This window comes from Hipposideros armiger, unplaced genomic scaffold (assembly GCF_001890085.2).
Source record: "Hipposideros armiger isolate ML-2016 unplaced genomic scaffold, ASM189008v1 scaffold_443, whole genome shotgun sequence".
Taxonomy (NCBI): Eukaryota; Metazoa; Chordata; class Mammalia; order Chiroptera; family Hipposideridae; genus Hipposideros; species Hipposideros armiger.
In genome coordinates, this window is record NW_017731793.1 from 916589 (window position 1) to 931784 (window position 15196).

Consider the following 15196-nt stretch of genomic DNA (forward strand, 5'->3'; position numbering starts at 1 on the left):
TGGAGGGCAGTGTCACTGGCCCTCATATGTGGGATCCGAACCGGGGCCCTCTGACGTCCCAAACCAGTTCCTAACCAACGCGCCACTCGGTTGGCCCAAAGCAATCTTTTTTATTTTTTTTACAAGTAGGGAGAATACACTCTAAAATAATGACAAAAAGTATAGTATAGTAAATATATAAACCAGAAACACAGTTGTTTATTATCAAGTATTATGTAGTATAAATAATTGTTGTGCTATGCTTTTATATGACTGGTAGTGTGATAGGTTTGTTTACACCAGTATCACCACAAACACATGTGTAATGCATTGCATTATGACATTACAATGGCTACAACATCACTAGGCAATAGGAATTTTTCAGTTCCATTATAATCTTATGGGACCACCATCGTATATGCAATCCATCACGGTGCATGATTGTAACCAGTACAGGTGCCCATACTTCTTACCCTATGCCTGTGACAGGCATCACTAATCAATCACATGATTTTTTCCTGCTGGGATCTCAAAATTCTTCTGAACAACGGCCTCAGGTAACTTCTGCCAACCCGAACTGCTGAAAGAGGTGAAGCTACTTTACATCTTTGGTTCTGTCCAACACCTCTCAAGCAGACGAGGGTCAGGTGGGACAGGGGTGCAACCTCCTCTTCCCTCCTCTCCCTGACCCTGGCCAGCTGCTGATCCCAATGATCACAGGTAAGGAGGTTCCAGCTGAGAAGACAGAGGAGATTTTGGACGAGGTGAATAAAAACGTGCAGCTCTTTGAGGAGAAGTTTCTGCAGGACAAGATGTTCATCACCGGGGATAAAATCTCACTGGCCGACGTGGTGGCCCTGATGGAGATGATGCAGGTATAGAGTGCGGGAGTGGGGAGACAGAGCCCAGGCAGAGGTGGGACCCCTCTGTGACCAGTGGGGCCACCACTTGAGGACAGGCTGGTGAAGGCAGAGACATGGCGCAGTGTGGGAGCCAAGCTGGAGGCCACAGGGGACACAGGAGATTTTGAATCAGGGAGGATCATGATCATCATCCAGGCTTTACAAAGATTCCTCAGTGTGGGGAGGAGCTGCAGGGTAAGCCTGAGATAGGGAGAAGAACACAGCACTTCTTGGTCAGTCAGCCAGGATCCTGGATGCCTCTTCCCCCTGATGGACTCTTCAAGAAGTGTCCAGATGTTTCCAAAGAGTCTTTATGGCTGAAGTGCCCCTTTTCCAGAGCTCCAGACAGCTGTACAGAGCAGTTTCCCCTGGCTCTGGGTTTAAGGGGCATCCACTGCAGATTTGGGTGTAGGGCATTCATGCAGGGGAGGTGGCCAGTTCTGACCTAGTTGGTGTTCAGGATGGCCAGTTTAGACTCTGGGCAGTGTCTTGTGAGGTCAGCATAATCTCAAGCCAGTTGGAAAGTAGCCACTTTGGTCCTTGGCCAGTGTGTAGTACAGACCAGTACCAGAAAAAGCCACTCCAGTTTTTTTGTCCCAGGTGGTGCAGCCCCTACATTTCACCTCCCACCACTTACATTTAGCCCACCCCACCCCCCTTTTGGCCTCCCTGAAATTTTGGGTGCAATGTTCCTAAGCTGCCTTGCGAGTTCTCCTGTCCTACCCCCTTTGCTTGACCACAGAAGGAGTTCAATGTGGGGGAAAAAACCTGATTCCTCCCACCCTCATCTGGGAACAAGGGGTTTCCTTGGAAGAAGAAAAGACCCATAAGAGGTTTCAAACTGGAGAAATGGGAACCACCTGGGCCAGGCCTCACTTCAGAGAAGGAATCAGGAGCCTTGAAGCAAGACCAGTGGCCAAGAACCCTGGGGGATTCCGAGTCTTCTATTCCCATCCCACATCTATTACAGAGCCTGTGACCCCTGGTTCAGGCTTCAGAGATCAGTAGACTGAAGCTGTAGGAGGGGACTCAGGTAGGGCTGCTCCCCAAACTGACCACACCTTCCTCTTTGTCTATCCATAGCCCATGGCGGGCAACCACAACATCTTCCTCAACAGCTCCAAGCTGGCTGAGTGGCGCATGAGGGTGGAGCTGACCATTGGCTCTGGCCTCTTCTTGGAGGCTCATGACCGGCTGTCAAAGTTGGCAGAGTGGGACTGTTCAACATTGGATCCAACAGTCAAGGAGAAGATCTGTGAATTACTGCAGAAGTTCAAGTAGAAGCAGCCCATCCTGAAGAGCCTGGCTGGCTTAACCCTCTGAGCTTCCTTCCTTGGGAGAGGTGCTGAAAACAACTTTGTTTCTTTGCCTAATAAAGTACTGGAACAACCACCACGGCTGCTGACATTTGGTGTGAGGGTAGGGTCTGATGTGGGAGTGGGTCCTTCCAGCTTCCGAAAAGAATTGAAAAGCTAAAGGTTAAATATGATTAAACTGCCAATAATTATAGTCAATGACTTTAATACTCCACCATCAATAATGGATAGAATGAGACTGAAGATCATCAGGAAAATGGAGGACTTGAACAACACTACAAACCAATTGGATTTACCAGGTATACACATAGAATGCTTCACTCCAGAACAGCAGAATAAACATTCTTCTTAAGTGCACATGGAATGCTCTCCAGGATAGATGTTAGTTAGGTCATAAAATCTCAATAAGTTTAAACAAATTGAAATCATGCAATGTATGTTCTCTGAACACAGTGGAATGAACCAGAAAGTCTGGCTCTAGAGTTCATTCTCTGAGACCCACACTCAGTTTGTTTCTTTCCTTCTCTGGGCCGGTTTCTCCATCTTTAAAATGATGAGGAGAGATCCAGCAACCCCACTTCTGGGTATATTACCAAAGGAAATGAAAACAGTTTCTGGGTCTATAATCATGCAGTGCCTCAATTTCCTCATCTGTAAAATGGGGATGATAGGAAATTGTTACACGCACTACAATATAGATGAACCTTGAAGATGTTATTCTAAGTGAAATGAGCCAGTCACAAAGGTCTGGGACTGAGAGCCCTCCAAGAGGCGATTACCCCATTGCCACCCCTCTGGCTGGGCCTGAGCCCCTGGCCCGTCAGACATGCCCAAGGTAGCGCCAGAGATTGGACCAAAGTGCCCAGCTCCCGCCCATTAGGGAACTGCATCCGGGAGGCGGGCCGCGCCTCCTGGGAAGCCCCGCGTTCCCGCTCTGGGCTTTACTGTGTGCCTTGGGTCACATGTCTGGTTCCGCTGCCCCGCCATGGGCCTGGAGCTCTACCTGGACCTGCTGTCCCAACCCTGTCGCGCTGTCTATATTTTCGCCAAGAAGAATGGCATCCCTTTCGAGCTCCACACCGTGGAGCTGCTTAAAGGTGGGCCCAGATGGGTTTGGGGAACCGAGAGGTCAAGGAGGACCGGGAAGGCCAAAACATAGCTTAGGGGACCCTTCACTGCACCATCCCCTTTGGGGGGGAGGGGCGTGAGGAAAGAAGGAAACGAGAGACCTGGAGAAGAAAGCGGTGTGCTTGGGCATACGGAAAGTGGATCTCTGGAAAAAGAGATGCAGCAGAAGAGGGGTTAAGGGGGCCGAGCATAGAGACTGGGACAGAGTGTAGTCCCTCCTTTGTGGCTTCCAGCTGCTGAAATTTTGCAATAGTGGGCACTGCTCCAGGACTCCGACTTTCCAGCCCTACTCTCTGCACTGGCCCATTCTGCATTGGAGTCCCCGTCTTCCTCCTCTTCCTCTTACTTTGCCTTTACTTACCTTGTCCTCTGTTTCTATTATTCCTGATGGGGAGTGGGCACCCCACAGGGTATGATGGGAGCAAGGGAGTGCTGTGGGGGCTTAGTGAGCCCTGCACCCTGAGCAGGGGGATTTGTTTCTCTGGCAGGCACACAAGTCCCTAAGGACACAGCTGGCATGCCAAGGCCTGGCATTTGATGGGGTACGGGGGAAGCAGAACACATGAATTGCTTGGTGGAGCAAATAGAGTGACTCGACTTGGCTGAGACTCTCATCCAGTGCTTCGCTACCATGCCTTTATGCCTTTGCACTGGCCTGTCTTTCTGCTTGAATCATTATCTCTTCCCAGCTTCTTCTGTGGACTGTTACTTGTCCTGCCCAGGGTTTCCCTCTGCAGAGTGTGGGCAGGGGAAAGGGCATGAGGACAAAGGGATGTCCCAGCCAGGCCGTCAAATAGGGTGCTGCAGGAGATGTGTTCACCAACAGAGGAGGGAGGGTGTCCCTGGTGAAGGAACAGTCTAGAGGGAGGGAAAAGGAAAGATCTTGGGTGTGGCTGAGGCTGGGGAATCCTCCCCCTGATTCTGGGGTCATGGGGAGCCACTGAAAGCTATTGAGCAAGGCGGTGATGAGACTTAAGTATCTTTCAGAAGCTTCTCTCTGGGTGCATCTGAAGGAGCAGAAACCTCTCAGATGAACTCAAGCAGATGCCAGGGTGGCAGGGAGAGCGGGTGAGGGCGTTGGGCTGTAACTTTCGGGGGCTGTGGGTTGGACCAGGATGCTACTGTTCCAGCTCCAGCAGAGCCTAAAAGCAGGACCAGCTCTGTGTCCTCAGTGCCCAGGGCCGGGTGAGCAAGAGGACACAGAGGGCCCAGAAGTTGGTTACAATTAAATAGATAACAGGAAAAGGCCACTTCTCTGTTTGGTGGCTCTACTTAGGTCCCTGTAGGAAGTCAGAGCTCCTTTCAGGTGACTAACCACCCTGCCTCTGTGGCTTGGGACACCCCAAATGTAAGCTCATGAAGCTGGTAATGGTGCAAAGGTGGGGAGCATGTAAAAGCCCAGCTAAAGCATCACACCCTGCACCTTGAGCTCTGTTGCAGGAAGGTGGGCTGTGGGAGGGAGGCTATGTCCCCCTGGGCCTTGGCAAGGGATGTCCAGGTCTATATTGCATCACCTGGCATAATAGCTTCCTGTTCTGCCCACAGTGGCAGCAGCCCACACCAGCTTTACCATGCAGGAGGGCAGCTGGAGGCTGGGAAAGAGTTGTGAAATTGGAGCCTGGGCATTGCAGGGAGTGGGCACAAGCCATACAGGGCTCAGTGTTTTCCTCCTACCACCCACCACCATGCGCTCTCTGTAGGCCAGCACCTCAGCGATGCCTTTGCCCAGGTGAACCCCCTGAAGAAGGTGCCTGCTTTGAAGGACGGGAACTTCACTTTGACTGAGAGGTAACCAGGGCCCTGGGCTGCCACCAGACCTTGATGGAACCACCTTGTCCTAACCCTCTACTTTATAGACAAAAAACTAAAGTCCTCAGAGGTGAAGAGCCCTTTGCCCAACATCCCACAGAGAGTCAAGGCTGGAACCCAGGCCAGGGATGGTTGGAAGAGCAAGCATGTATTTTACTTTTGTACCAATCCTGTCGTTGTTGGTGAGAGTAGCCCAGGGCAGAGGTGCAGAGAAGGGCAGAGGATGGCAGCATCATCTTGCATTAGAGGCCACCCTCTGGCCAAACTTGCCTCGAGATAGCCCAGGGGTGTCTGGGTTGTTTAGTGGCTCCATCTTTCAGCTGCAGCTTCCCTGGGTGGACCTTGTCCATGGAGGACCCCCAGATATATGGATATCTTACAACTCAACAAGTCCCAAGTAGATACCTCTTTAGGAAAGGCCAAAACTTTTCCTGGTTCTAACCTTTCGTCACCTAAGTCACCTCTCCCACAAGAAGGAGAACCTGGAGCTTTAAACTCATCTCTGGAATCTTGAGATGGTTGCACCCCCAAAGAATTCCTCAGACATTCAGCTAGCATCATTTTTCCTTTCTGCCACCATATTGTCTTGAGTCCTTGTGTTGCCCTGTGTTGAGCACCCAGGGGTACCTGCCAGAGGCAGCATGCGATATCTGCATATCTTCACCTTGAGAGGTCTGTGACTCCCAGGGACCTGCCGCTGTCTTCAGAGGTGGCTTTGAGAAATTAGCTGGGAGTTGGGCCGGCCGATTGGTGTGATGGTTAAGAGCTGGCTTGGGACACCAGAGGGCCCCGGTTTGGATCCCACATATGAGGGCCAGTGACACTGCCCTCTACAGCTAAGATGCTGAACAACAGCTCTACCTGAAGCTGGGCTGCGGTGAGTCTCCGGGGACGGCGTAGGCTGCAGCCCCTGCTGCAGTGGGTTGCCATGGGCTACCGTGTGTAGCCAGCAGCCGCCATGAGCGGCTGTCCAGAAGCCAGCGACTGATCTGCCTCGCCTGGGAAGAGCGCAATGATGGTGCCAACTTGGGCCAGTGAAGCAAGGTCCTCCGCAACTAGACTGAAGAACAAAAGGACAGCAACTTGTCTGTTCCCCTTCCCCCAATTCCCCAGCGCTGTTTCCATCCCCCAATTCCCCAATAAAAATCTTAAAAAAAAAAAAATTAGCTGGGAGCAAAAGGAGCTCCAGAGTATCTTGCACAGACAAGTGAGTTGTTAAGCTGGAGTGTGGGGGCAGGATTCCTCATAGAAACATAGGCCAGTGGTAGATACAGAGATTTTCTGCCCTTTTGGCTGGAGTGCCCAGCCCTTGGTGTACTCCAGGTTCCTGAAAACCTACCTGTAGGCCCAAAGTCACACATCCTCAGTGCCCTTCCAGTCCATCCCTAACCCAACATCACGGCAGCCTTCATAACCCAGGGCAAGAGCAGGGCTCCAAGGGCCTTGTCTGTTCTGCTGTTCTGTGATCCTGCAGCAGCCCCAGTGTTTCCTACAGGGTGCTTTAGGGAGAGCAAAGGGATGACAAAGAACAAAAGGATGACAGGAAGCCTTTTTGAATAATCAGGCCATCTGAGGCTAGTCTGAATGCCAGATGATAAGAGTGGATGCAGACTGGACAGAACTGAACTTCTTTAGGGCTTAGCTTTGATGCCATCTCCTCCAGGGAGTTCTCTTTGGCCCTTTCATCAGGAACTGTCTCTGAGCACATGGCAGGCCACTCTGCTGTGGAATTTTGCCTGGTGGTAGGATGAGCTTGGGTGTTAATCTCAGAGAGGCTCTCAGCTCTGCCACCAAAGGCTGTGTGCCCTGGGCAAGTTCCTTCACTATTCTAAGCCTGGCTTCCTTGTCTGGAAAATGAGGCAAATACCTTGGCACATTGTCAGGAAGGTTAAAGAAGTGACTGTACAAAGCCTCTAGCACAGTGCCCTTCCCACACCCATCACATCTTTCCTTCTCCTGCAGTGTGGCCATACTGCTCTATCTGACCCGCAAATATAAGGTTCCTGACCACTGGTACCCTCAGGACCTGCAGGCCTGTGCCCGTGTGGATGAATACCTGGCGTGGCAACATACAACCTTGCGGAGAAACTGCCTTCGAGCCTTGTGGCATAAGGTGAGGCCCCTGAGATGGGGGGACAGTGAGGGCATTGCTCCCAAAGGGGCTCAGGCACTATTGCATTCTTCCTTTTAGTTTGGATAGTTTCCAATGACCTGACTTTAACTTCACTAATTCTCTCTTCTGTTGTGCCCAGGTTGCTGTTAAGCCCATTTAATCCAATCTTTATTTGAGATATGTCTTTTTTCAGTTCTAGAAATTTTTATTTGGTTCTTTTTTAGAATTTCCATTGCTCTGCTGAAATTTACCATATGCTTACTAATTTGGTCCATCTTTTCTTCTAAATTCTTCAACACATTTATAATTACTTAAAAGTCTTTGTCAGCTAATTTCAATACCTGGATTTTCTGTGGGTCTGTTTCATTGGTCGCTTTATACCCTCTTGATTATAAGTCATATTTTCCTCTTTCTTTGCATGTCTTATAATTTATTATTGTGTGCCAGACATTATGTGTAAGAGTAGAAATTGAAGTACATGATAAGTACCCTTAGAAAAGCTTGTACCTTTCTTTTGTCAGGAGGCCTCAGTGGGAGGTTAATCTCTTTCAGCTAATATGGAGGTGGACAGGGTTGCAGCTTTAGTTAGCTTCAGTTCATCTCTGGTTTCAAGTATCTTGAGGGTGGGATCAGGTTGCTTGCTTGCTTCAGCAAGGATGTGAAATCTAAGCACCACCACAACCATGAGATCTCTCTGCTTTTAAGCCCTGCCCTCAGTTCCCCACATGGCTGCTTAGTCAGAAAAGTCCCATGCCAGTGGCAAACGTGCACCCTGCCTGCTTGGACACCAAGGATGAAAATGGTTTGTTTACCTAGCTAGGAAAGGCTCATCCCCCTCTGCAATTTAGTTCATTTAGTCCAGTACTGCAAAATGGAAGTATTAAGTGAGTGATATATGTACTTTTAAATTTTCCAGTAGCCACATTTAAAAAGTAAAAAAGAAACAGGTGAAATTAATATATTATTATACTTAACCCAATATATTCAGAATATTATCATTTTGGCCAATAAACACACGAAAAGATGCTCAGCATCACTAGTCATTAGGGGAATTAAAATTAAAATTATAACGAGATACCACTTCACACCCATTAGGATGGAGCTATATATACCAGAAAATAACAAGGGTTGGCCAGGATATGAGGAAATGGGAACTCTTATGCACTGTTGGTGGGAATGTAAAATGGTGCAACTGTAGGAAACAATATAGTAAATTCTCAAAATAATTAAAAATAGGATTACTAAATGGTCCAACAATTTCACTTCTGGGTATACACCCAAAATAATTGAAAGCAGGGTCTTGAAAAGATATTTCTATACCCATGTTTATAATAGTATTATTCACAAATCACAATAGCCAAAGGTGGAAGCAACCGCTGTGTCCATTGATGGATGAATGGGTAAATAAAATGTGGTACATACATACAATGGAATATCATTGAGCCTTAAGAAGGAAGGAAATTTTGACACATGCTACAACATGGATGAACCTTGAAAACATTTGCTAAGTGAAATTAGCCAGACACAAAAGGACAAATATTGTATGATTCCTCATAAGTGAGGTGTATAGAGTAGTTAATTCATGGAGACAGAGAGGAGAATCGTGGTTGGCAGGGGCTGGGGGAAGGGAGAGAAGGGCGAATTGTTTAATGGGGACAGAGTTTCAATCTTGCAAAGTGAGGAAACTTCTGAAACCGCAATGGTGATGGTTGCACATTTGTGAATGTACTTAGTGCCAATGAACTGAACAGTTAAAATGGTAAATTTTATGTTCTATGTTTTTTATAATTAAAAATTAAAAAATTATTTTATTCTGTAGTCAATAGAAAAACTTAATGAAATATTTTTATTTTTATTTCCTTTTTTTTTTTAAACTAAGCCCTCAGAATCTGGTATGTATTTTACATGTGAAGCACACCTCAGCTAGGACCAGCCACATTTCAAGAGCTCAGTAGCCACTTATGGCTAGTGGCTACCATATTGGACAGTACAGGTTAAGACGTTTTTATTTTTTTGTTTTATTCTTTCTTTTATTTTCCTTTTTTTTTTTTTTAAAGATTTTATTGGAGAATCGGGGAAGGGGAACAGACAAGTTGCTGTCCTTTTGTTCTTCAGTCTAGTTGTGGAGGACGTCGCTTCACTGGTCCATGTTGGTATTATCATTGCGCTCTTCCCGAGTGAGGCAGATCGGTTGCCGGCCATTGGACGGCGGCTCACGAAAGCTCACGCCAGCTGCCTGCCAGCCCTACTTCAGCCTATGCCATCGCCGGCAACTCACGGTAGCTTATGGCAGCCCACTGCAGCAGGGGCTGCAGCCTACACCATCGCAGGCCACTCACGGCAGCCCAGCTCCAGGTCGAGTTGTTGTTCACCATCTTAGCTATAGAGAGCCCAGCGTCACTGGCCCACGTGGGATCCAAACCGGGGCTCTGTTGCTCAGAGCTGGCCTCCCAAGCCAACTCTTAATCAACGTGCCACTCGGCCGGACCTATTTTCATTTTTAAAGAATTCTATAACTCTTTGATGGCTTTGCAGAAAAATAAGATTATTTTCTTTCCAGGGTCATTATGGTGAAAGCAACGTTTTTTGAGACTGTTGATATCCTAATCAGAAGTGGAATTCCTCATTTTTAAAAATGCCTGGCTAATTCTGGATCATGAGTTTTATTGTTCTGTCTCACATCATTTTTCATATAAGAAAGAAACATTAGAGAACAAAAGTCAAAAGACCTCTTTGTTAAGATCACTCCATTCTGAGAGGCCATCCCACTCTGGAATCTGGTGCAAGTATTTCCAGTTCATGATTTCATAATATACGTTGTTATATTTATACATATCCATAAGCAAAATACAGTTTTGTTTTGCTTAAATTTTATATAAATGCTCTCATACCATTCTACAACTTGCATTTTTCTATATTGCTATGGATAGATCTAATTTATCCATTTTATCTACTCTATTTAATCATGTGAATAAATCAGAATTTATTTATTACCCTGTTATGGACTTTTATATTTAAAGTGGAACAAAAACACTTTTTTAAAACCCTAAGAACTTTGGAGCCACCCAGTCGGAACAGAAGGGAAATGTAGACTGTCTCTTGCAAGGGTGAGGCAGGTAATAAATGAGGGACGTGGCCTAGGTGGGCAGCTTCTCCCTGTATCAGCCTTAGGTGCCGTGCAGGGATACCTACCAGCAATTCTCTCTTTATGTTAAAAAGAAGCTGAATATTTGGACTTTTATATGTAATGTCTCCATTTTTAAATGTCAACAGCTGATTTGTATTTTTAAAAACTCTGTAACCAAAGGAATGTCATTAGCCCAGCACTGGCCTCCAGGCCACCAGTGTGTGATTGCTGATCCAGCCTTATTGTATGGGGGAGGGAACTGAAAGCCCTGAGCCAGGGGTCAGAGTACAATCCTCGTCCTTCCTGTTTATCTTTCCAAAATCCCAGGCTCTCCCAAGCAACTTTATCGCACTGACCATGAAGCCCTGAGTTCCGCATCGACTCTGTCTCCCTGACAGCTGCCAAGCCTGAGGCTGTTGATGGCTTTGCCTTAAAATGCCCTCCTTCTGAAATCCTGGACACTTCTCTCTCCTGACTCCCCTCCTTAGTCCCTGGTAACTCACTGGGTCAGAAGACGTTGGTTCTATGCTTGGTCAAGTCTTTTCCTGGCTGTGCTATCTCTGGAAACTGACTGTCCCTCTCTGGGCCTCACGTTTTTATTTACAAGATGAGTCATATACTGTTATTCCTGTATCGTAGATGAGGAAATTGAAGCTCAGAGAGTTTGCGTATTTTGCTGTAGGTCACACAGTTCATAAGAATGAGCTTTTAATGGAGAGACCTTAAAAGCCCATCCTCCTAATTATACTGTAAGAGGGACTGATTTTATATTCAGGAGGAAAGAGATTATAAAATAGGTGGTTCCTAAGCCAGCACTCCCCTCCACCAAAGTATGACACTCATTGTTCAGGTTCCCTTTGAGTCATTCTCAAAGGGATTTGAGTCCTTCAGAAGCCTCCAAGGCTCAACCAATCAGAGCTCATGGAAGCAGGAATAGTTCAGGGAAAAGGAGTCCTTTGGGAATTTCCCTGCAGGCCTACCCAGGACATGGAAGAAAGGTGCATGGAACCAGGAAGCAGCTCCAAGAGCAGGGGGCTTGCCTTCCTGCCCCCAAGGCTGAGCTGGCCCCTAATCCCCCACTTTGCTTGCCCTCCCACCAGACTATGTTCCCTGTTTTCCTGGGTGAGTCAGTATCTCCTGAGATGCTGGCAGCCACTCTGGCAGAGTTGGATGTGACCCTGAAGATACTCGAGGACAAGTTTCTCCAGAACAAGGCCTATCTTTCAGGGTCCCACATTTCCCTGGCTGACCTGGTAGCCATCACGGAGCTGATGCATGTGAGTGCTGTGGGCAGGGTGGGCAGGGTGGGTTGCTGAAGTCCTGCTTATGCTGCCCCCACCTGACTGTGAGATTGTACTTATTTGTGGTAACCTCTTCTAGAACCATGTGGTCCCCAAACCAGGCAGATGCTGCCATCCTTGGCCTCACTCATCCACCCCTATTCTATCCTGTCCCCTTTTTCCCTACAGCCTGTGGGTGCTGGCTGCCAAGTCTTTGAAGGCCGACCCAAGCTGGCTGCGTGGCGCCAGCGCGTGGAGGCAGCAGTCGGGGAGGACCTCTTCCAGGAGGCCCATAAAGTCATTCTGAAGGCCAAGGACTTTCCACCTGCAGACCCCACCATAAAGCAGAAGCTGATGCCTGGGGTGTTGGCCATGATCCGATGAGCCGGGAAGCCTTGACCCTGCTCTGCCCTTGGCAGTTCACAAAGCACCTTCATTTCCAGTGTCCCATGGGAGGCAGGCCCAGAGAGCGGGAGAGACTTGCCCGAATCCCACTGAACCATGGCTCCCCAGCCCGGGTTCCTACCCCTACCTTGTCTTCCATAGCTGCCTGAAAGCTACATGAGAATGGCACACCCAGACGTGTCTCCTTTAATCACTACATTTTGTCTTCAGTTTGGTAAATAAACCTGGGATTAGCCTGAACCTCTTCTAACTCTGATGTGTGACTTATTTGACCTTCCTTTTGCCCTTGCCCTGGTCTTGGTCTCTATCTAAAAGACAACCCCTCTTCCTAGGCCCTGTGAGTCAGCTTCCCCCTGATGGTTGCCAAGAATGAAATTAATAACTGCCCTCGAGCCTTCTAACTCTTGGAGAAAGTGATTTACCAGACAGTATAGGGGTTAGCAGGCATCCCACATGTGTTGTTTGTAAGCGTGGTGGTAGATCAGTTGGCTGGGCTGGGCTCCCAGGACATGGCACTTTGGCCCCAAGTCATGAGCCCTGCATTTGTCCTTGGGAATTGTTGCCGAATCAACTCCTAAAATCCAGGTTCATGTGCCCAGTGCCCTAGTAAGCCAAAACATTGAGACACTGATGCGTGGAGATGGAGAAAGTTTTATTCAATTTTGACCAAAGCGAGAAGACGGGAGAGCAAAATCTCTCAAATCAGTCTCTTTCAAAAAGCGAAAATAGGGAGTTTTTATGCAGCTAGGGAATAGGGGAAGGGGGCGTTCCAGGGAACCGAGAGAAGTCTGTGTTTCTTTAGTCATAGATAATGTTTTTCATATTAAACTCCTGGGAATCAGCAGCTGGTTGCAGCTGGCTTGGAGACATTCTTTCCTTCTGTAAAACAAACTTTCAAGTTCTCCTTGTGGCCCTGGTGTCATTTCTTCCTATTTGACAAAGAAACAGTACATAAGCAACATAAAATTATATTGTGAGAACAAGGGGTGCTGGGTTGAATAACCAAGATTCTGCAAAATATCTCATAATTGCGCATCAAGTGACCTTAAAAGCACAAAGCAGAAACTAGATGACTTGTTGACTATCGCCATTGTTTAAGCTATCATTGTTTTGTGCTTAACTAGCTATATTTTTTCTATTATCTCAAGCAAAGTGTATTTTTGTATTTTTTAAATTTTTTAAAAGATTTTTATTGGGGAATTGGGGAAGGGGAACAGACAAGTTGCTGTCGTTTTGTTCTTCAGTCTAGTTGTGGAGAACGTTGCTTCACTGGCCCAAGTTGGCACCATCATTGCGCTCTTCCTGGGCGAGGCAGATCAGTCGCTGGCCTCTGGATGGCCGCTCATGGTGGCTCTTGGCAGCTCACAGGGGCTGCTGGCTGCTCACGCTGGCTGCTGGCTACACACGGTAGCCCATGGCAACCCACTGCAGCAGGGGCTTCAGCCTACGCCATTGCCGGCGACTCATGGCAGCCCAGCTCCAGGTTGAGCTATTGTTCAGCATCTTAGCTGTAGAGGGCAGTGTCACTGGCCCTCATATGTGGGATCTGAACCGGGGCCCTCTGGCATCCCAAGCCAGCTCTTAACCAACGCGCCACTTGGCCGGCCCAAGCAAAGTGTATTTTTAAACATTTCTCCTGGAACTTACTTTACAGGCAGGCAGTCTTTCGAACATGATTATAAACTATGCGACAACCACAGCAACTGAAACATTCAGTTAAAACCTATATCTATATCCTAAAATTAAATTTAATTCTAGCTGCCAAAAATGCTAGGGGAATTAAAATCACAAGAGGCTTGGCTACAGTTAGTTGGGAGGGGAAAGTCCAAACAACAGCTCTTCTGATCAGGATTCAGTCATGCAGGGCCTTAAATGCTACTACACCCAAGATCTGTAAACATGAACAGGAATGGCTTGCTCAGATTGTTCTAGAATAATATTCTGGCTGCTGGTGAGTGACTGGAGGGTGGCCAGGGAGGAAGCAGGGAGATTGCATATTGTAGTATTTCAGCCAAAGGTGACTTGTGGAGGAGGGTAGATCACTGAACGGGGCGGGGCGGGAGGGGGTAGTTAGAGAACACACTCCTTTCAGCCTGGAGAGGGCTGCAGCACAGGCCAGGAAGGCACTCTACTGGGAGCATGGTCTTCCTTAGCTGGGGAGCATGTGGGACCAGGGAGGCCAAGCTTTTGTCAAGTTTTCCAGTAACTGATCCTCTTGCCAAATGGCTTTTTATGATACTTGAGTTTGGGGACATTGTCTTAACCCCAGGAGGCTCTCTTAGAAAATGGGGCATTTATAGCCACTAACCTGAGGAGTTCCAGGGTCACAGTTGGAAGGACTTGGCCCTGCTGAAGAAGTGGAGAAGTTCTAGGCCCCCTGAAAACCTCTAAATGAGCCCTACAAGCTTTTGCTTCCAGAGAGGGTGATCAGCTGGAGTGTAATGTATATGACCCTAGGGGGTTGAGGAGGATCGGATAATTCTTTCCTGGAATGTGGGTGAGGCCTCCACAGAGAGCAAATCTGTATAACCTTCCCAACCTCCACCCTGGGAACTGAGCACAGGACCATGGGAGGCGGCAGCACCTCCTTATCCAATGGGCGGGGAGGGCGTGGTCAGGCTCCAGTCGTCGACTGCGCGCGATCGTAGGCTCGGTTGCCCCGCGGTTCTTGCCCGCCGTTCTTGTTCCGGGTTCTGTTCCCCGGGTCTGTCCCGTGGGTCTGCGTGCCGTCCCCGCCATGGGCCTGGAGCTCTACCTGGACCTGCTGTCCCAGCCCTGCCGCGCCGTCTACATCTTCGCCAAGAAGAACAACATCCCCTTCGAGCTGCGCACCGTGGAGTTGCTCAAAGGTGGGCGGGGCAGGCAGGAAGCTGGGTGGGGTGGGGGGAGGTCTGGGCCGCAATGCACACCGACCCCCGCCCCCGCTGGCGCGCCTCAAGGTCCAGCTGCGTGTAAAGACAGACGGGTAGACGGACTCTCCAGCAAGGAAACCACAGCATCTGTTATCAGTTTGTGTAGTTTTAAAGAGCCTCGACCTTTGCATAGTGAATACTAAACATTCTTTAAAATACAGGTTATATTTTGTAGGGTGTCAGATGGTCACATGTCTTGCTAGGGAGACGGCATCATGGATGGGG

At 48.2% G+C, this 15196-nt stretch overlaps 3 protein-coding genes across 5 annotated transcripts in view; all 3 read left to right on the forward strand.

The window, feature by feature from the left end:
• The window catches only part of LOC109394880 (glutathione S-transferase theta-4), a 9571-nt gene extending 7409 nt beyond the window's left edge, over positions 1-2162 (forward strand). Inside the window, exons 4-5 of the mRNA XM_019665404.1 lie at positions 678-854; positions 1965-2162. Of these exons, the coding sequence (XP_019520949.1) occupies positions 678-854; positions 1965-2162 (375 nt within the window). The remainder of the gene's footprint in view (positions 1-677; positions 855-1964) is intronic.
• A 932-nt stretch (positions 2163-3094) lies between these two features.
• On the forward strand, positions 3095-12303 carry LOC109394912 (glutathione S-transferase theta-1). Of its 2 annotated transcripts, XM_019665475.1 has the most exons (5): positions 3095-3294; positions 5026-5113; positions 7097-7247; positions 11475-11651; positions 11844-12303. In XM_019665475.1, exons 1-5 carry the CDS (start codon positions 3183-3185, stop codon positions 12036-12038), a joined length of 723 nt encoding a protein of 240 aa, XP_019521020.1. In that variant the 5' UTR covers positions 3095-3182; the 3' UTR covers positions 12039-12303. The 2 variants fall into 2 exon arrangements, with proteins under 2 accessions (XP_019521020.1, XP_019521021.1); XM_019665476.1 differs by lacking the exons at positions 7097-7247; positions 11475-11651 and having other exon boundaries at positions 11844-11961.
• Positions 12304-14688: 2385 nt separating this feature from the next.
• The window catches only part of LOC109394911 (glutathione S-transferase theta-3-like), a 7018-nt gene continuing 6510 nt past the window's right edge, over positions 14689-15196 (forward strand). The window contains exon 1 of one of the 2 annotated variants that reach the window (XM_019665474.1): positions 14689-14908. In XM_019665474.1, the coding sequence (XP_019521019.1) occupies positions 14797-14908 (112 nt within the window). In that variant the 5' untranslated portion in view covers positions 14689-14796. The remainder of the gene's footprint in view (positions 14909-15196) is intronic. The other variant, XM_019665473.1, reaches the window with a different exon arrangement.